Consider the following 20,750-nt stretch of genomic DNA (forward strand, 5'->3'; position numbering starts at 1 on the left):
GATTCTCGTGCTTTGGGGCAACCTGTGTGTGTGTGTCTTTTTGTGGTGCTCTAGATATACATCCTTATGGTTTATCACAGATCACTGATCCCTCATTGACCTGCCCCCTATTTTATATACTGCATATCTTATTGTTTAGAAAAAAAGAATGCAGTCATCATGCAGACGCCAGCGCTGTAGCATGATACGATTTATAATATCTATATTTTCATTTGATTTTGTCATATAAATTTGAGGGGAAAAAAACATCTTAAGCAAAATCATCGAAACATGATAGATGCTACTGCACAGGCGTCGCCAGCGCCGTCTGGAGCAAATTTTTTTCCTCTATTAAAATAGGGGTGTCCGCGCAGTCACATCTATTGCGTTCCGAATGATGCTACTGTGCAGGCACAGCCACCAGTTCCATTTTGATTAAGATAATTTATTTCCCTCAAGAAATGTATATGACAAAATCAAATGAGAATATGAATATTCTATATCGTATCATGCTACAGCTCCATCGCCGGCGCCTGCTTGATTGTAATTTTTTAACAATTTTTCAAACAATAAGATATGCAGTATGCAAAATAAGGGACAGGTCACTGAGAGATCAGTGACCTGTCATAAGCCATAAGAATGAATATCAAAGCAGAGCACCACATAAAGCCCTGCCCACAGGCTGCCCCGAAGCACGAGAGTCTCATTAACTGAAAAGTGCAAATTAATATTAAGCAACAACCACAAGATGGATTTCATCAACCATGGTATCATTTTAATCAGTGTAACGGCGCCGACAAAACACTGTCTGTAGGTTACTGAGCACAATCCTGCGGACAGGTTCACTTTAATGTATCAAGCAATAATCCCTGTTCCAGGTGACTTTAACGGTTATAAATTATGTACAGCCTTTACCTCCTTACAAACACTTTGACTATATTCTGTATGTATTAGAATATTAGTTTTTTGTTTGTTTTAAAATCAAATTTATTTTAGTGAGGAAGCCACAGTTATAATCATAATTTGCTAGCTTTTTTTTAAACCAGTTACAAAATGGTACTTTTCTAAGTAAATGCCTTATAAATACTATACAACATCCTACTAGCTGTAGATTGTACAGATTGTCTTTCTTTATCGCCTTATTGGGGGACACAGAATACCATGGGTGTATGCTGCTGCTGCTAGGAGGCTGACACTATGCAAAAACAATGAAATTAGCTCCTCCCCGGCAGTATACACCCACCGACAGGCACCAAGCACCCCAGTTTGTGCTTAGTGTCTGTAGGAGGCGGACCGGGATCTCCCCAGATCCGCATTTTTCTTTTCAGGTTTAGTCTGAACTTTTTAATTTTTCCCTCTTTTGTCTTTTAGGTTATTTTCCATCGGGAAACAGGGTGTAGTTGTCACCCTGATTTCCCATATCATGCGGCTGAGCGAGCAGTGTGGTGTCATCCACATCGCAACTCTCAGTACCGCAGGCAGGACTTTTCCCTTTCGCCTTCCGGTGATAAGGGTTGTGGACAGGTGGCTAGTCCTTGCCGAATCCCCCTCCTCACCCCTCTCTCGGGACAGGGCTGAGAGGAAGACGGCGATCGCAGGTATTTCAAGCCGTCTTCTGCAGGATGCGGGTACAGAGGACTCCCTTCCCCCCAGCGGCCTGCCGTTTCCCCGTGGGCCCCTGTGGTCATCCTCTTCAGGGACGTCAGGTAAGTGCCTGTACGTTCCCTCCGGCCCCGCATAAGCTCCGCATAAGCTCCGTGAATGGCAGAAGTTGTACCTTTGTGATTTCAGGTCCACAACTTTTGAATTTCCCGCCCTCTCTGCCTGCCGCACACTCAAGCCGCTTGTTTCTCACTCCCGGGGAGACACTGGGGATTCCTCCAACAGCGTCACAAGCAGGGGAGGCAGACTTCCCAGGGCCACTGTCAGATCAGCTCCGTTATGTCGGCGCTGGCATGGAGCTGCGGCGTCTTCACTTTCACTTTCCCTCACAGTCTCCTCATCGCTGTGCTCCCTCCTCCCTTCCTGAGCGCGCTCTTTTCAGCGCGCCTTTACTAGCCCATCACAGGGCTCCTTTTCGTTTCATATGCCAGCCTCCTCCTTCGGCCATGCCCTCTCCTTCGCTGTTAACCAGTCATGGAGCGGCCGCTAAGCTCCGCCCCCAGCCTCCAGCACAAGGATTTCCTGGTTTTTCACTCCTTCCTGCGCTGTTTGGGGGACACTTCAGCGTTTTCTGCTGCTCACAGAATCTCGGAAGGCTCTGCTCTGAGGCAAAGATTAGCTCTCCTCGGCAGTTATTCCTTAAATCCTGCGGCCATTCAGTGCAGTCTACTTATGCCCAACCCTTCAGGGGATCTCTGCTTCAGGCCCACCGCTATCTATTACGCCTGTGCGCGCTGTAAAAAGAAGTGGGCATCAGGTCAGTCGTCTCCATTCTGCCCCCCCTGCAGTCCTTCCAATATGTCAGCATCTCAGGAGCGCACAGAGTCCCGGGCAGAGGGCGCTCTTCCCTCCTCTCTCCCCCCGGAGTGGGCCGTTACAATGTCACAGTCTGTGTCTGACTTGACAAAAGTATCACAGTCGCTGGTCCAGGTTTTAGAACGATTACCTCAGCTATCCTCAGCCACCTCTGCCCCGACCACCTCTCGGGGTGAGTCGTCCGCACCTGACCGCGACCTTCAGAGAGACAGACGGGGAAGGTCTTCTAGGAAGCGGGCTCGGTCCACTTCGTCCTCGAGCTCGCAGGGCCCTTCTGCTCCCAGGCCTCCTTCTCCTTCCTCAGATGACAGCCTTCAGTCAGGCGATGATTCTCATTCGGAAGCTAGCTCTGAGGGGAACAGCGTTTCTAAAACGCGGGACATGGTCGATAGTCTGCTTGCAGCTATCTTCCAAACACTAAAACTTAAACAGGATGAGGCTCCAGCTCAGGAAAGCTCGGTTGTCCTTAGACGAGCCAGACCTCCGTCCCGAACCTTTCCCAATCACAACGATTTCAATACTACCTTAGCCAAACACTGGGAGCGCCCTGAACAACGTTTCTCAGGCCGCAAGTATTTGGACGTTCTGTACCCCTTTGACGCAGAACTGCTCTCAAAGTGGTCCAAGGCTCCAGAGGTAGATCCTCCAGTATCCCGGATAGCCTCTAAAACGGTGCTCTCTCTTCCAGACGGGGCGTCGCTCAAAGATCCTACTGACAGGCAGATTGAATCTCTGGCTAAGTCTATCTTTGAGGCATCTGGCGCCTCTCTCTGCCCTATTTTTGCATCCGCCTGGGTGGCGAAGGTCATTTCCACTTGGGCAAAAATCCTTCGCAGAGGCATCTTAGCGTCAGATCCTCAAGACGAATTGGCAGATCTTGCAGATCAGATTAACCAGGCGGGAAAATACCTTTTGGCCGCCTCCTTGGACGCGGCCGGCTGCGTAGCAAGGGCTAACAGCAACATAGTAGCTGTACGCCGAGTCCTTTGGCTAAAGTCATGGAATGCGGACACTACTTCGAAAAAGTCGCTTACCAATCTGCCATTCCATGGCTCTAGGCTCTTTGGAGCAAAGCTGGATCAGATAATTTCCGATGCCACTGGAGGCAAAAGTACTTCGCTTCCCCAGTCTCGACCAAAACGTCCCCTCAACAGAAGGGGGTTTCGACCATTCAGGCCTTTTCGTCTCTTCTCTGCCACGGAGAGGGCCACTCAACAGGATCGGCCGCCTGCCACCAGGGAGCGGGATCAGAGGAAACCTTCCTACAAACCCGCTCCTCGCTGGAGATCTAGAGGACAATATTCCAGATCTGCAGGAGCCAATTCCGGCAGATTTTCGTCTAAGTGACGGGTCACCCCCACCTGGAATTTCTTCCAGGGTGGGCGGCAGACTTTCCTTTTTCGCGGATGCTTGGCTGTCCGTTGTAGACGACGCTTGGGTCAGAGAACTCGTCGCATCCGGTTACAAAATCGAATTTGCTTCACTCCCGAACAGACGGTTTTTCCGGTCTCGGCCTCCGCGACAGCGGGCCCAGATTCCGGGTTTTCTGCAGGCCATTTCCTCCCTTCTTTCCGCCGGAGTCATTGTTCCCGTTCCCTCAGACGAACGGTTTTCCGGGTTCTACTCCAATCTCTTTGTAGTCCCGAAGAAAGACGGCTCTCTTCGTCCTATTCTGGACCTCAAATTGCTCAATCGCCACGTGAAGATTCTCCATTTCAGGATGGAGTCTCTTCGGTCGGTGATTGCTTCCATGGAGCCCGGGGAATTTCTCTGCTCGGTGGACATTCGGGATGCCTATCTCCACATTCCAATATGTGTGCAACATCAGAAGTATCTTCGATTTGCGTTTCAGGGAGACCACTTTCAGTTCACAGCTCTTCCTTTCGGCCTGGCTTCAGCGCCCCGGGTTTTCACGAAGGTGATGGCGACTGTGATGGCCATCCTTCGCTCCAGAGGGATCCTCATCATCCCTTATCTGGACGATCTTTTGATCAAGGGTTCGTCTCGCCAGGACTGTCTCCGGAGCCTTCAGATAACCCTGGACACTCTCAGCCGCCTAGGTTGGCTAGTCAACAAGGAGAAGTCCATTCTGGTCCCCACCCAGCGTCTGACCTTTCTGGGTATGGAATTCGACACGGAGCCAGCCCGTGTTTTTCTTCCAAAGGAAAAATTTACAACTCTGTCCAAGTGCATCAAATCTCTCAAGAGGCCTGCTCCCATTCCCATTCGGTTCGGCATGAAGGTCCTGGGGAAGATGGTGGCCTCCATGGAGGCAGTGCCCTTTGCGCAGTACCACCTTCGCCCTCTCCAGCTGTCTCTGCTTTCAGCCTGGGACAAGACCACGATGTCCTTGGACCGTCCTATTCGGCTTCCTCCCAGAGTGAGGCAGTCTCTCACTTGGTGGCTACGGCCAGCGTCAGTTCTCCAAGGGAGGTCCTTCCTTCCTCCTCAGTGGCAAATCATCACCACCGATGCGAGCCTTCTAGGATGGGGAGCCGTGTTCCATCAGAAAGCGGCCCAAGGACGCTGGAAGCCACAGGAGTCTCTCCTTCCAATCAATCTTTTGGAGATCAGGGCGATTTTCCTGGCCCTTCTTCACTGGCAGCCCCTCCTTTCCGGCAAGCCGGTCCGCATTCAGTCGGACAATGCCACGGCCGTGGCGTACATAAACCATCAGGGGGGTACGCGCAGCAAACAGGTAATGTCAGAAGTGGCCAAGATATTCCGCTGGGCAGAACGTTACGTTCCGACAATCTCTGCCGTCCATATTCCAGGGGTGGAAAATTGGGCAGCCGACTTTCTGAGTCGCCAGGGCCTAGCGTCCGGCGAATGGTCCCTGCACCCCGCGGTTTTCTCTCAGATATGCGACCGTTGGGGCACCCCGGATGTCGATCTCATGGCATCTCGGATGAACCACAAGGTACCGCAGTTCGTAGCCAGGTCCAGGGACCCTCTAGCCGTCGCATGCGACGCACTGGTGACTCCGTGGTCCCAGTTTCAACTTCCGTATTTGTTCCCGCCTCTGGCATTGATCCCTCGGGTGGTAAAAAAGATAAAATCGGAAGGCGTACCAGTGATTCTATTTGCTCCAGATTGGCCAAGACGGCCTTGGTACGCAGAGCTGGTCAACATGCTCGCGGACGTTCCCTGGAGGCTTCCGGACCGTCCAGACCTTCTCTCGCAAGGCCCCCTTTACCCTGAGAATTCTCAGTCTCTGAGTTTGACGGCATGGCCATTGAGACCGCAATTCTAAAGGAATCAGGTCTGTCCAGTCAGGTTATTCAAACTATGATCAGAGCCAGGAAACCAGCCTCTTCCCGCATTTACTATAGGTACTGGAAGGCTTTTTTCCGTTGGTGCGATGATAGAAAAGTCTTCCCAATGTCGTTTTCTATCCCGTCTATCCTAGGTTTTCTTCAAGCTGGGTTAGACGCGGGTCTGTCCCTCAGTACGCTCAAGGGCCAGGTTTCCGCTCTCTCTATCCTCTTCCAAAGAGAGCTAGCTTCTCTACCACAGGTCAAGACCTTTCTACAAGGGGTTTCCCACGTGGCTCCCCCTCATCATTCGCCAATAGACCCGTGGGATCTCAACCTCGTTCTTAACGCGCTCCAGAAGGCGCCGTTCGAGCCTCTCCAGGACATTCCTTTGTCCCTTCTCTCTTGGAAGGTCACCTTTTTGATCGCCATTTCATCCATCAGAAGAGTTTCTGAATTGGCGGCCTTGTCATGTCGTTCCCCTTACCTCATTCTCCATCAGGACAAAGCCGTCCTCAGGCCCGTTCCTTCTTTTCTTCCAAAGGTGGTTTCCGCTTTCCATATCAATGAGGATATCGTCCTTCCTTCTTTTTGTCCGGCTCCATCTCATCCTCTTGAGAAGTCTCTCCACAAACTGGACGTAGTTAGAGCCCTGCGTGTCTATCTTGCCAGGACCTCTTCCTTCCGTCTGTCCGATTCCTTGCTAATCATCTCTGAAGGTCGCCAGAAGGGCCTTCCGGCTTCCAAATCCACGATCGCTCGCTGGATTCGTTCTACCATTCTGGAAGCGTATCGTCTTCAGGAAAAGCGGCCCCCTCCGGGAGTAAGAGCTCATTCCACCCGGGCTGTGGCAGCTTCGTGGGCTGCTCGTCACCAGGCTTCGGCCATGCAAATTTGCAAGGCTGCAACCTGGTCATCTTTGCACACCTTCACGAGGTTCTACAGGGTTCATACCCAGGCCTCGTCTGATGCTGTGGTTGGTAGGAAGGTTCTGCAGGCGGCGGTGGCTCACCGGCCGACCTGAGCCTTTCGGTTACTTTCGTTCCTTTTTGCTGTTCCCACCCTTGGGACTGCTTTGGGACGTCCCATGGTATTCTGTGTCCCCCAATAAGGCGATAAAGAAAGATGGATTTTTGGTTCTTACCGTAAAATCTCTTTCTTGGAGCCTTCATTGGGGGACACAGCACCCTCCCTTTTTCAGTTGTACCGTGTTGGGTCTTAGAGTCCCCTGTTGGGTTGGTACATATGGTTCGAGTTTTTTCTCGTTGCTTCTCCTACTGCTTTTTCACCAACTGAGGTGCTTGGTGCCTGTCGGTGGGTGTATACTGCCGGGGAGGAGCTAATTTCATTGTTTTTGCATAGTGTCAGCCTCCTAGCAGCAGCAGCATACACCCATGGTATTCTGTGTCCCCCAATGAAGGCTCCAAGAAAGAGATTTTACGGTAAGAACCAAAAATCCATCTTTTGCGTATTATTGCCAAGTCTTTAATCTAGAAGAATACTTTGATGTTGTGCCATGATGAGTTCACTCAATAATACAATAAGATTACACATACACTTTAAAGTAGTTGCAGAGAATTGTCAGAAGTTTTAATTAATTAGGGGCTAGTTGCGGAGACCACCATCAATTGCCAGAATGAAAGGGTACACTTGCTCAGCCGAGTGTTCCTCCTTTTGAGAATGAACACGTGCTCAATAAAAATAGTTTGTGATGTCCATCATCAGTGTTACAGAAAAGGCATCTCCTTCTTTATCGTTATAGTTTACAATAAATTATTATAATCTTACTAAAAATATTAAACAGAATTGGCTATGGTAAGTAGTAAATAAAGCGAGCTAAACTGTTTCCTTCATTTACAACTATTCTTTTCTCCTTAGAACAGAAGGACAGGATTGGACACAGATTAATAGCTGAATCCCACCGAACTTTCCATTCAAAAATATAAAGAACGTTTTGTCTTGAAATTTCGAACAAGGGTTGGATAATGCTTGCATATAGCATTGTGTACGCAGGGACATACGTTGTATGCGGATGCATCCGCATGCGTCGATTTGAAGTGCCCTCCGAACGCAACATGTTGCATATACTAGCGTTCGGCTGACACGTCTAAACGACACACGCAGACACATCCGCATCCAACGCATGTCCCTGCATACACAATGTTAAAGATAGGTACGCAGGACTCATGCGGAGGTAGGCAGAGCTTAAGGAAAGAAGTCCGCAGCACCATGCTGCGGACTCAAACGCTAATGTGAGCCTAGCCTCATTCATTTAATCACTAACACTTTCCCCAGTGTAAAAATAGCAAAATTAGCTTAACTTGCCCTCCACAAGTGCAGTAATGCCCCCCTGCTGCTACCGTACTGTCACAGGTTTTCCACGACAGAGAGGATCTAGAAGACCGCAGCGTCTGATTTCTCCTACTCCTGCACTGATTAGAAGCACTTCGCTTTCATATTAAATGATGTAAGTTTCTTTTAGCGGTGCAGGGGTTAATCTGCTCAATTGAGAGCTCCTGGAAGCTTTCCTGCATTAAGGCTCAGCTGTCCACTGTTAGCCTCTCCCATCTCCTATATAATCTGGGCCCTGGCTAGCACTTATTGTCAGAGATAACTTTTGCTGCATGGCTGTGCTTGTTGGTAGTGGTTATTATTGAAGGAGTTTGGTGGATTTATCAGTGACTGTTGCTAGGTTTTGAGTGTGTGATTCCCGTTCTTCCCCTACTTTGGTTAAATTCTTCTGTTGCATGTGTGAATATATTTGTATGTATGGTATTTTTCATTACCCCTGTTCGTATTGTCTTGTTAGTCTGGTTGGTGTATTACAGTACATTACTACCCCCCTCTTCCCTGGCTGTGGGAGGGGTAAAGACTGAGGGTGGATTCAGGAGCTAAGGCTAGGTACATGGCCCGGCATCTTCACCATCAGAATTAATTTGGGGAATAGGGTGAGCTAGGGTGTCGCTAGCTTTAGGGACAGAGAAGGAGCCCCTGGTCTTGGTACACCCGACAAGAGTCATGACACATACCCACTATTTTTTGACAAGTGGCAAGTTTAATGTCATGATTACAGCATATTTGACCACTGTAGACCCTGTGGTTTTGTGGTGTCTACATCGATATGATCTCTTAGTACAGTGATTTTGATTTCTGAGGTTGCAAGCGTTGTAGTCAGAACTTCCACCGCAACCTGTCAACAAAGATCGGAGCTGCAGCTGTGTTATCCTACAATGGACCCATTTTGGACTTGGAGCAGGCTCAAGAGGTTTGTATTTGTAGGAAGACATCACATGGACTCCCTTCACTCTGTAGTTGCATCTCTGTAACTAGAATTCCTCTGTTCAATAGATGTATGCAGCAGGTATCTTTACATACCCATCACCAAGTTCCATTAGTGTTTCTTTTGCTTCACTGATCATTCTTTTTATCTTCCTTTTGCTGCACTCCCCTTTGACTGGCATGCATGCTTCCCTAATGTTGCTCTTCCATGCTAGGGAGATGGCAACAATCACCTATGTGGACAATCTTTTGGTGAAGGGCTTTATAAAGGGAGCAGAATATGTCCAATCTAAAAATCAACTTGCATTAATCGGTGCTCTTTGCTTGAATCATCAAGTGACAGAGACATTTCTAATGCAATTCCAGTGCCTGGAATTTCTAGCATGACCTTCGCCACCTGGGTGGGTCTTATGTTTCTTCCACCAGAGAAGCTCTGTCTTTTCCGAGCTGGAGTGTTTAATTTGCATATGAAAATCTCATGTATCATCTACTTATTGCATGATGGTTCTGAGCTGAATTGTTTCCGTTTTAGGGGCAGTACTCTTAGCTCAATTTGATGTACTACCGTTTTAGCTTTACATTTTGTCAATGGAAAATGGAAAGTTTAAAACTGGAGTGCATCAAGTTGGAAGATTTGGAAAATCACCGCAAATCTTCTACCTGCACAGTTAATGCACAGACGTTCCAAGCTCTATATAATAAGTCCTATAATGTGCCGGGGCCTATTTACATGGAGGTGAAGCCGGCGCAGAACATAGAACATCTGCGCAGGTACAAGATTTGCGATGATCTGTGGACAACGTAAGATGCATCATTCACATCAATCAAGTCAGGAGGAGGCACCGAGAAAAGGGGGGGGAAGGCACCCATAGGACCGGACCACGTTGTATACCAGCAGTATTACAGGTATTTTTTGGCATATGCAGGGAGAGTTGGGGGCTTAAACACAGGTTGATGGACTACAGTAATAGAGCAGTTAAGGGTGGCGGCTTTAGTTTAAATTGGGAAAACCTGGGGATAAGTTCCATGTAAGACCGTCCTTCAGCGAGTAGCTAATTTTACCTCTCCTCTCAGGCATCCAGTGGAGCTTTGGACCTTATCCTTGTTCTGTCTGCACTCCACGAATCTCCTTTGAGCCTCTCTGCAACATCTCCATGTTCCTTTTGTGAAAGGTGGCATTTCTTGTGTCCATACATAATTTCCATACGCAGGGTGTCTGAGCTTCCCTTTCCTCCGTTCCTTATTCTCCTCAGGACAAGGTGGTCTTGCTCCCCAAGTAATCTTTTCTTCCAAAGGTGGTCTCTGCCTTCACAATCAATGAGGACATCATCCCTCCTATTTGCCTATCTCCATATCATCCCTATTAGTGCTCTCTCCACCGCCTTGATCTGGTTAAGGCTTTTAAGTCATGTGAACAGCCCAATTGAATGACATTGGTTAGTGTGTTATTCATGAGAGGTTATTTTTTTTCACAGACCGCATTTAGACCAAAATCTAGTTGTGTGACCGCACCATTGCAGAAAGAGTGATTATAACTGAACTTTTTAGATTCTTAAGATATTTTCGGTTATCTTCTCTATTATTTACATTTGGTCAATTATTTATTTTTTTATAGCTGAAAGAATATTCTCCAAACACACTAATTCAGCAACACAATAATTTGGATACTGCTTTGGAGAATAGTTATTGTGGAGATACTGTGATAATTTTCCCTGGGGAATATAAGTCTGAAGCTATGGCTATGTTGACAGATGACATCACTATTAAAGGTGAAGCTTGCAAGTCTAATATATAATCTTTGTCCTTTATATAGTCTTCTTTCATGTTTGCCTAGTCAATCTACAATCACCCTGTAATACGGTAGGTACTTTTAAAAATGCATCACCTGTCCAAACATGCATGGTATTTCTGGAACCGCAAAAGATTATCATCTGCTTCAAGCTACATTAACCATGAACCCTCTCATTATTTGACCAAAATAATTGCATATAATATACAATAACTTTAGAAAACGACATGGATCACGCATCCAGATATTATACATTGATCTACTTGACCTGAGCAAACCCTTGTTGACATGGTAACAGTGGTCGCCTGGCATGTTGGGGAACTAGTAAAAGGTTTGCCGTGACATGGACTGGAGTTTATACCTTGTGATCAAAATGTTAACTAAGACTCTTATGTTCTGTTAATTAGGTTTTGCTTAGTTGCTGTAGATGAATGTATATAATATTTGAAAGTGCGGTTCTTGTCATTTTCTACAGTTATGTGATGTGACCAAATAATTGAATTGTGGTGATCTGGCATCAGATGACTGATTAGTAATTGACCTGTGTGAGCTTCTGGTCAATGGCTATGAGACACTGTTTTTGGTTAATTTTGGGTTGATTTAGATTAGTTGCATATTAAAAAATATACAATGGCTAAACCTCCCATTATGTGATGGAATGCGACTGTAGTTCAGCAAACTTTATGCAGTACAACGATGTGCTTGGGAGTGGGCCTGACAGCACAGTAATTTCAACCCACCTAGGCACTTCATTTGTTGTGTATGTAATCATCAGTTGCCTGTACAGAATGAGGTAGTCCCGTGTATAGAAAAGCATGTGTGGGATGGTATGCATTTTAAAATATGAGAAAATAAGTAGATATTTCTGTAATCTTTAAAGGCTTAACCATAGGGAGAACCATAGGGATAGGAAACTGACACTGCTTACATGTGGACAAAATGTAGTGATGATATTTGAAAATTCCAATCTTAAAGGGAACCTGATAGCTCCCCATGTCCCCCAAACTGCCCCCATGTATTTATTCCTCCTAACATGCCTTTTATACTGTATATTCGATTGCACTACAGGCAAGCCCATGGGTTGCAAACTAGATTCGTTCAGTCGCTTTGTTTGTAACCTAGTTTTGTATGTCAGTTGGAATGGGGCCAGGAAAAAGAACAAAAAAAACAAACAACTAATACTCACCTAACTGCGGCCAACCCATTGCTCACTAGGCGCGCCGTATCTCTGGCGTCCAAGCTTCGAAGTTTACTGTGCATTAGAAGGTCGCAACATCACAACCGTATGATGCGCAGCGACATATAAGCATGTCTGGCCTGTTCATTATAGGATAGGACTTCCGGCTGTTTCCATGCTGGACCATGCAATGATGATTCGACCTTATGACGCACAGCGAAGGGGCAGGAGATGCAGCTCGCAACGGCAGAATAAAGTATTTGGCCTAAGTATATTTATTTATTTTTTAACATCCGAGGTTTCAGAAGTTGGATGTTTTATAAGTTGGGAACGCCTTTTATGTGGCAACATTTTTTTTTTCTTATAAATCTGATTGCGATATGTTAGTCAGACTAGTCGAGGGGGTTATTGGTTTTCATGGACAAGTCATCCCACTAATCATGTTGTCACCCCCTTGTAGGCGTTATAATATGATTTGCAACAGCTGGTGTAACTGCAGGCTCTTAGCAAATCTTGCGTAGGCATTTGATTTTCTTCCTTTCTCCTACGCCTCATTGGGGGACACAGGACCATGGGTGTTATGCTGCTGCCACTAGGAGGACACAAAGTGAAAACACAGAAACGTTAACTCCTCCTCTGCAGTATACACCCGTCCACCGGCTGAGGTTGAACCAGTTCTTGCTTAGTGTCTGTAGGAGGCCAACGTTTTTATTTTCATTTTTAATTTTTTTCTGTAAATTTTTATTTAACGGCGTGAAGGGGGCGATGGATCCTTTCTAGGGTCTGATCTCCCCCGAACCATCAACAGGCGAGAACGCGGAGTATACCTCCCCGTACCCTCTCCTGCAACGACTGGGGCATACCTGGGCTCACTTATGGGCAACGGTTCCTGCACGGTCCCGATTTCCCCACATCTCCGTGTAATGGCGCTGCAGTTCCACTACTTCACGGACCAGACCCCCTGAATGGACTGCAATACAGGCGGCAACCTCTCCATCCCCCTGTCTAAAGGAAGGATCGATTGAGGACTATATCTTTACTGACGGCGCAGCTCCAGCTCTGCTACACCACCTCCGTGAGTATGACAGGGAGCAGCGCTGATCATAGGCGGCAGGTCTCCGTGCCGACATGTCCGCGCAAGAGGCAGTGGGTCCTGGTCCCTGGGGAGGAGAGGGAGCGATGATCTGGTGTCCGGCCGTGGTCCGCCCCTCAGCCGACGCGCATCGCCGGCGGCCGTCAGAAATTTAGCTCCCGGCTTCTAGTCGGGCAGTTACTTAGCTCTGCCCACCGCGAGTGTTCCGGCCCACGTTTCTGGCGCTTCTCATCCTGAACGAGAAGCGCTCTCCTATTCTCGGGGGCCATAATTTTTTCTCTCAGCCTGTTTCCTGACGGCTGAGGATGGCATTAATCGGCAGCGCTGGCAGTAACGCTGGAAGGAGTCAGCAAGTTTTGAGAAAGGATCGCAAAGGCACCCTTCTCCTCTGGGGACACAAGAACAGGACCTGGGTAACCTGTACTGCGCCTCAGCAGGTGACATTAACCCCTTCTCGGCAAAGTGCTATACACTTTCTCTGCAATATGTGGCAACATATTCTGCCTACAGCCTCTATGGGTACACTATGTCTCAAGTCCAAAAGGCTAACAGACACACAGTGTTTTTACTACAGCCTTGCCCCGGGCTCTCAATATTCCATTATACATGGATTGTGACACAGAATCTGCCAAAAGGTGCGCGCCGCCACCGATTCCGCTGAGTCTGTTACGGTCTATGGATTCCATGACCGAAGCAATACCCTCTCTCCGGGCATTCTTTTTAAGTCAGGAAAACGCGGAGGGCTCTGGTGACAGTTGGGACAGTCTGCCAGCAGGGGTTGTACTCGGAAAAGAGACCCTGAGGTTTTCTAACAAAAAAAAAAAGGACACGTGACGTGTCCTCTGATCATGCTCACGCTTCGGCGTCTGCAAGTTCCATCTCTCGTTCTCCCTCTCCTGACTCTGAATGCGAGGCTGACACGTCATTGGCCCATGGGGCAGCACGGTGGCTCAGTGGCTAGCACTGCAGCCTTGCAGCACTGGGGTCCTGAGTTCAGATCCCACCAACATCTGTAAGGAGCTTGTATTTATGATGCCCCAAATTATCAAGAGTCACTTGATTATTTTATAGGGCCGGTCAACAAGACACTGAGGGTGGACGAGGAAAATATTTCTGCTCCGGACCACGTTTTGTCCTTTAACAAGACTACACATGTTCACAAAGTAGTCTCCATTCATCCTGAGTCAAAGAAAAATATTCAGAAATGAGAGTCCTCAGTGGTTGATACCTTTTAATGGCTAACTGAAAATATGGTAACACATTGCAAGCTTTCGAGACTACTCAGGTCTCTTCATCAGGCATTGACTGATACAAAATCTTTAGAGTCCTGTATCCTGAGTCAAAGGACATTGTCCAGAGACATAGGGACCGGCCAGATTCGCAGGTTAACAGCCTATTGAGTCTAAATAGCCTTTTGCTCAAAATCTAATGAATGATTGGCTACAGTCCCCTTCGGTGATTCTCGCCTTGCATCCATACCCCTATCCGCAGTCAGGAACCTACTGACTGTCAAATTGACTACCTTGCTCGCTCAGCCTTCGAGGCTTCCGGAGCGACAATTTTTCCATCTGTTGCCGCGACTTGGGTGGCTAAGGCTATGATGGTTGCTTGGACAGAGGGGTTGACCAGGCCGGGGGCAACCATTCAGGATAGCAATCTTCCCCCGGAGGCAGCCAAACTCCCTAGTTAGATAGCTCAGGCCGGGGACTTCGTAGGTGACGCTTCTTTAGAGGTAGCCGATTGCACTCCACAGGTAGCTGTAAATGCAGTCTCCATCGATGAGCCCTATGGCTCCGAGATTGGCGAGCAGATTCTGCTTCCAAGAGATCGTTAACTTCTCTGCCTTAACAGATGGGTCGCATATCTGCTGCTACCGGAGGGAACAGTAAATTCCTTCCTCAACAAAGGCCGCACAGCAGTTTTGGACTCAACAACAGACCTCTTGACAATTCCAGTTGGTCTTCTGCAACTTTCTTTTCTGGGCCAGGACGGTCCCCGCGTGGGAACAGAGGTTTCCAGATTTCATACAGCCCTGGTCGCACCTAGAAATCCATTCCAGGGATGTCTGGGTCTAAGGGAGTCAGATCCCTTAAATGCTCTACACAATGACCTGTTGTGGCATCCGGGGGCACCGACAAATTAGGCGGACATTTATGTTCGTTCCGTCATGCCTGGCTCTCGGTCTTCTACGATGAGTGGGTCAGAGAGCTGGGGTCTGCCGGATACAAACTAGAGTTTTTCTTCTTCTTCTTCCCCGACAGCGATCCACACTGGACCTAATGCCGTTAAACATGTTTTGCCAAGCCTAATGCTGTTAAAAACATTTTGCCAAGGTACGGCGCTTCAGAGTGGATTCTCTCCGCTGCCTCCATGAAAAAAGGGGAGTTTTCCGGCGTCCATCAGCATCAGGGATGCTTATCTTCACATCCCAATCTTTCCTCCACATCAACAGATTCCTACACTTCGTAGTTCACGGGGGAACATTTCCAGTTCGTTGCTTTGCCCTTCGGTCTCTCCACCGCCATCAGAATCTTCACCAGGGTCATGGCAGCAGTCATGGCCATTCTTCACACTCGGGGAGTGGTGATACTTCCGTATCCGGATGACCTAATGATCAAGGGGGCGTCCCTTCCAGCCTGTGAGGAGTCCGTAAGTATCACGGTGGATATACCGTGTCGCCTGGGCTGGAAAAATAGACTTAAAAAGTCTTCTCCATCACCGGCTCAGCAGATTTCCTTCTTGGAAATAGTCCAGGACACTTCCTGCGGATTGGTCATTCTCCCTCCAGAAAAGGCCTTGGCCTTACAACAGGGAGCACAAATTATTTTACGTCTGATTCCTCACTCCATATAGTTCTTCATGGGGATTTGTGGGAAAATGGTACCGATGAAGCGGTTCCGTTCGCACAATTCCATTTCTGCCCTTTGCAACATGCTGTGCTGTTGACTTGGACAGGAACCTGTACTCGACCGTCGGTTCCGTCTGTCTCTGCGGGTCAGGCAGACTCTCAGGTGGTGAACGCTGTAGTCCTCTTTGAACCAAGGAAAGTCTTTTCTCCCAGTGCGTTGGTCAGGGGACTACCGACGCCAGTCCTCTTGGCTGGGGTATAGTTTTTTCGCCATCACACGGCACATGGGCGTTGGTCCATTCGAGTGTCGCCTCTCTCCATCAGGCCCTACCGAGTTTTTTTTCATCGTCTCCTCGCAGGTCACCCCATCAGGATCCAATCCGATAACGCCACGGCTATAGCGTATATCAACCGTCAAGGGGGTACCTGCAGCTAGTTGACCAGGCACGAAGTGGGTCAAATCCTCTGTTGGGCAGAGAGCAACCATTCGACCATCTTGGCGATTCACGTCCTGAGCGTAGTGAATTGAGCGGCGAAATTTTTTTTCTCAGTCGCCAGAGCCTCGCCTTGGGAGGATGGTCTCTTCATCCCGGGAGTCTTTCAGCAGATTTGTTGTCACTGGGGGACACAGGTTCTGGATCTCAAGGCTAAACAACAAAGTTCCCCAGTGCATTGCCCGATCACATGATCCATGCACCATCGGAGCAGACACTCTGGTTCTGCCGTGGCATCAGGTTTCGGTTCCCGTACTTTTTTCCCCTCTTACTTTACTCCCAAAGGTCATCAAGACCATTGGAACAGAGGGAGATACCAGTGTTCCTAGTTGCGCTGGACTGACCGCGCCGGGCATGGTACGTGGAACTAGTTCAACTTGTCGCTGATGTTCCCTGGTGACTACTAAATCATGTGGATCTACTCTTGCAGGGTTACCACCAGAACTCTGGGGCCCTGTCTTTGAGGGCAGGGCCATTGAATCCTAGTTTTTAGCCCAAGCTGGATTCTCTCATTCAGTAATCTCCACCATGATTAGTCCTAGGCAACCCACGTCCATGCGCAGTTCTCATTGCACCTGGAGAACTTTCTTTTCATGAAGCAAACGCCCATAGATGATCTCTGGTGTTCGCCATCCCTTCCATCTTGGAATTCCTGCAATCTGAATTGGAGTCGTTTTTTTCGCACTTAGTTCACTCAAAGGGCAATTTTCAGCCTTGTCAGTTCTATTCCAACGCAAGATTACCACCGGGTTACAGGTGAAGCCGTTCATTCAGGTAGTTTCCCGCGTGGCACCTCCATATAAAGTACTGTTGTAATTATTGGATTTTAACTTGGTCCTTGGAGTTCTATGGGAATCCCCTTTCGAACCACTGCAGGATGTGCCACTAACTTTTGTTCCTTTGGAAAGTGGTTGTCTCCTAGTGGCAATTACGTCAATCAGGCAAGTCTCTGAGTTGGCGGTTCTATCCTGCCAACCTCCGTTCCTGATTTTTCAGCAAGACAAGGCAATTTTGAGGGCGTCGCCATCTTTTCTGCCAAAAGTTGTTTCCTTTTCACCTTCATGACGACATCGTTTTGCCTTCATTCTGTCCGGCACCAGTCCATTGTATCGAGAAAGCTCTTCACACTCTGGATGTGGTTAGGGCTCTTAGACGGTACATCTCGCGGACATCTTCCATGCGCAAGTCAGATGTCATGTTCGGACTTCCAGAGGGGCATAGGACGGCCCTAGCCACTTCAAACGCCACACTAAGGCCGGTTTCATATTAGCGCTTCAGGGCGCAGCAACGGCCTGTGCATGGCCACCGCTAAGCCCCGCCCCTGCCACGCCTCCTCCGGTAGCTCCGCCTCCGGGTGCATGACGCTGCATGCGTCATGCGTCCCCTATCTTTATCACTGAGGGCGCAGGCCGTGTGCAGTATGCGTTTGGCGGCGCCTGTGTCCTTTTGACGGTGCGCCGAGCGCAACCAAATTGCAACAGGTTGCATTTGGCGCTGGTCGGCGCACCGTCAAAAGGACGCAGGCGCCGCAAAAACGCATACTGCGCACGGCCTGCGTCCTCAGTGATAGGGGACGCATGCAGCGTCATGTGCCCGGAGGCGGAGTTACTGGCGGAGGCGCGGCAGGGGGCGGGGCTTAGCGGCGGCCGTGCGCAGGCCATCGCTGTGCCCTGAAGCGCAGATGTGAAACCGGCCTTACCGAGTGGATTTGCTCGGCTATTCAGGACCCCTACTGTGTCAAGGGCACACCTCTCCCAGTAGGGATTAAGGCGTATTCTGCTCGGTCAATGGACATCTCTTGGACCATTCGACATCGTCAGCAGAATAGGCCTGCAAAGCTTCAACTGGGTCCAGCTTGCATACTTTTACATAGCTCTATCACATACATTTTTAGGCCTCAGCAGATGCAGCTCTTGGCATGTGCATTCTGCAATCGGCAGTACCACATCTGTAAGCCAGTGGTACATGGGGTTTTTAGCAGTTGTGTTGTTTCCCACCCAGGGACTGCTTTAGGACGTCCCATGGTCCTGTGTTCCCCAATGAGGCGTAGGAGAAATAGGGATTTTTGTGTACTCACCGTAAAATCCTTTTCTCCGAGCCAATCATTGGGGGACACAGCACCCATCCTGATAGCCTATTGGCTTATTGTTTCGTTCTTAGTTTTGGCATAATTTATTGTTACTGTTATTTGTTTGAAACTCCTACTGCTTTGTTACCGAACTGGTTCAAGCTCAGCCGGTGGGCGGGTGTATACTGCAGAGGAGGAGTTAACTTTTCTGTGTTTTCACTTGGTGTCCTCCTAGTGGCAGCAGCATAACACCCATGGTCCTGTGTCCCCCAATTTATTTGAATATCCATAAAATATGAAAAATGATGTACAAACTACAAAACCCGACTGGAAAAAACGGAGTCTAAGAAAGTCTAGTTTGAAACTCGTTAGTCTCTCTGTTGCAACCTTCTTTTTTAAATCAGATAATTTTTATTTACAAGATTCAAAATGACATTGCACACAATTGTGTCCAAAAAAGGAGCATAGAAATATTTACAAACATTATAAAACCAATCCCCCATTTCCCTCCCTCCACCCCCCCTCCCTTAAATCCTCAATATCCAATAATGAGACATTAGCATCCATTGCTTACACGTTTAAACAGCATCCCTCCGGAATCAGTTTCTCTCCACCCATGGTTTCCAAAGTGATTCAAAAGATTTCACACTTTTCCTTTTCGTATAAATATCCTTTTCCATTTTAACAACTACATCAGACTGTCTATAAAATTCCCGCAGAGTCGGCGGCTCTCCACTCAACCAGTGTCTGGCTATCAATTTACGTGCAACATACAATAATCTAGCTATGGCCAGTTTATGATGATTTTGAACTTGGATCTCCTCTACATAACCCAAAATGCATACCACAGGGTCCCATGTGATTGTACATCCATACGATTTCCCAATTGCTTCTCCCACCTCCAACCAGTATGCATTCAGTCTCGTACATTGCCATAACATATGCAGAATCCCCGCTCCCTCAGACCGACACGAAGGACATTAAGAAGTCTGTCTCAACCCTGCCCTATAAAGCCTATCTGGAGTTCTATATACTCTGTGAAGTACATAATATTGTGAAAGTCTACCCGGCTCACTTAATGATAACTGAGGAATATATGCAATGATATCTTCCCATATATCCTCCTCTATCCTTCCCACCTCTTCCTCCCATTTCTCTTTTGCTTTAATGGGAAATCTATTAAGAAAGGTATGTAACAAATCCCTGTAAATATTTGAAACTACCCCCTTCGTTCCACCCACCACACATACATAGTCCACCAGAATATCTCTACAAATTTTCATATCAACCATTTTACTTTGCGCCTGATAGGCATGTCTCAGCTGTCCATATTGAAACCTACTGGTCTCCCGCAACCCATACCTCCCCTGCAGTGTCTCAAAGGACAATAACCCCCGTTCGTCCTGTATCTGATCCACATATAGTATACCTAGTGATATCCAATTTTTAAATTCCCCCATTTTAACAAATACAGACAGTACTTCATTGTTCCAAATTGGGGAGAGATTTGTTAATGCTCCCACTTCTCTTGTCCTTTTAATTGCCTCCCAAACTCTGTGCATTAGCATCAAAGTAGGATAGGTCCCACCCAGCTTCCCAAAATTCCCTGCCTCCAGACCTTGAACCAATGGGTCCCTTCCCACCAACCAAACCATAATCCTTTGAACCGAACCCAGTCCTTTCTCCTCACTCCATCCTCTTAACTGCTGACCCTGTGCCGCCAAAAAATAAATCCAGGGATTCGGAAGAGCCAATCCCCCCCCATCTTTAGGCCTCTGCATGAGTTCCAGCCTGATTCTTGGCTGTTTTTTCCCCCATACCAGGTCTCGAAATATAGAGTTAATGGTACGAAACCACCTTTGGGGCAGCCAGACAGGGGAGTTATGCAATATATATAACAATTGGGGCATAAGAATCATTTTAGCCAGGTTTATCCTACCCACCACAGAGGGGCACAACCTGCACCACACCCCTACTTTCTTCCTAAATTTGTCCAGTAATGGGGACAGATTTAAATCAATATAACTCGAAAGAGGAAGGGACACCTGAACTCCCAGATATTTGAACCGCTGAACCACCGGCAACCTACTACCCTCCAGTGCCGTCGGAATCTCCCCGCCTCCCTCATCTACCAGCAAAATATTTGACTTTGCCCAATTGATCTCCAGACCCAAAACCTCCCCAAATGCCCCAAGAATGTTCATCGCCCCCTCCAAGGCCCCTCCAGAATTTTCTAAAAATAATAGTATGTCATCTGCGTATAAGGCTGTTTTCTCCTCTATCATACCATA

At 47.9% G+C, this 20,750-nt stretch overlaps 1 protein-coding gene across 2 annotated transcripts in view; it reads left to right on the forward strand.

Moving 5' to 3' along the window:
* Nucleotides 1–20,750, forward strand: part of SHCBP1L (SHC binding and spindle associated 1 like) — a 159,453-nt gene that overhangs the window by 61,163 nt on the left and 77,540 nt on the right. For both annotated transcript variants that reach the window (XM_073571334.1, XM_073571333.1), the window contains exon 7: nucleotides 10,606–10,759. In XM_073571334.1, the coding sequence (XP_073427435.1) occupies nucleotides 10,606–10,759 (154 nt within the window). The remainder of the gene's footprint in view (nucleotides 1–10,605; nucleotides 10,760–20,750) is intronic.

This window comes from Dendrobates tinctorius, unplaced genomic scaffold (genome assembly GCF_039654945.1).
Source record: "Dendrobates tinctorius isolate UK_male_01 unplaced genomic scaffold, ASM3965494v1 ptg000029l, whole genome shotgun sequence".
Classification (NCBI taxonomy): domain Eukaryota; kingdom Metazoa; phylum Chordata; class Amphibia; order Anura; family Dendrobatidae; genus Dendrobates; species Dendrobates tinctorius.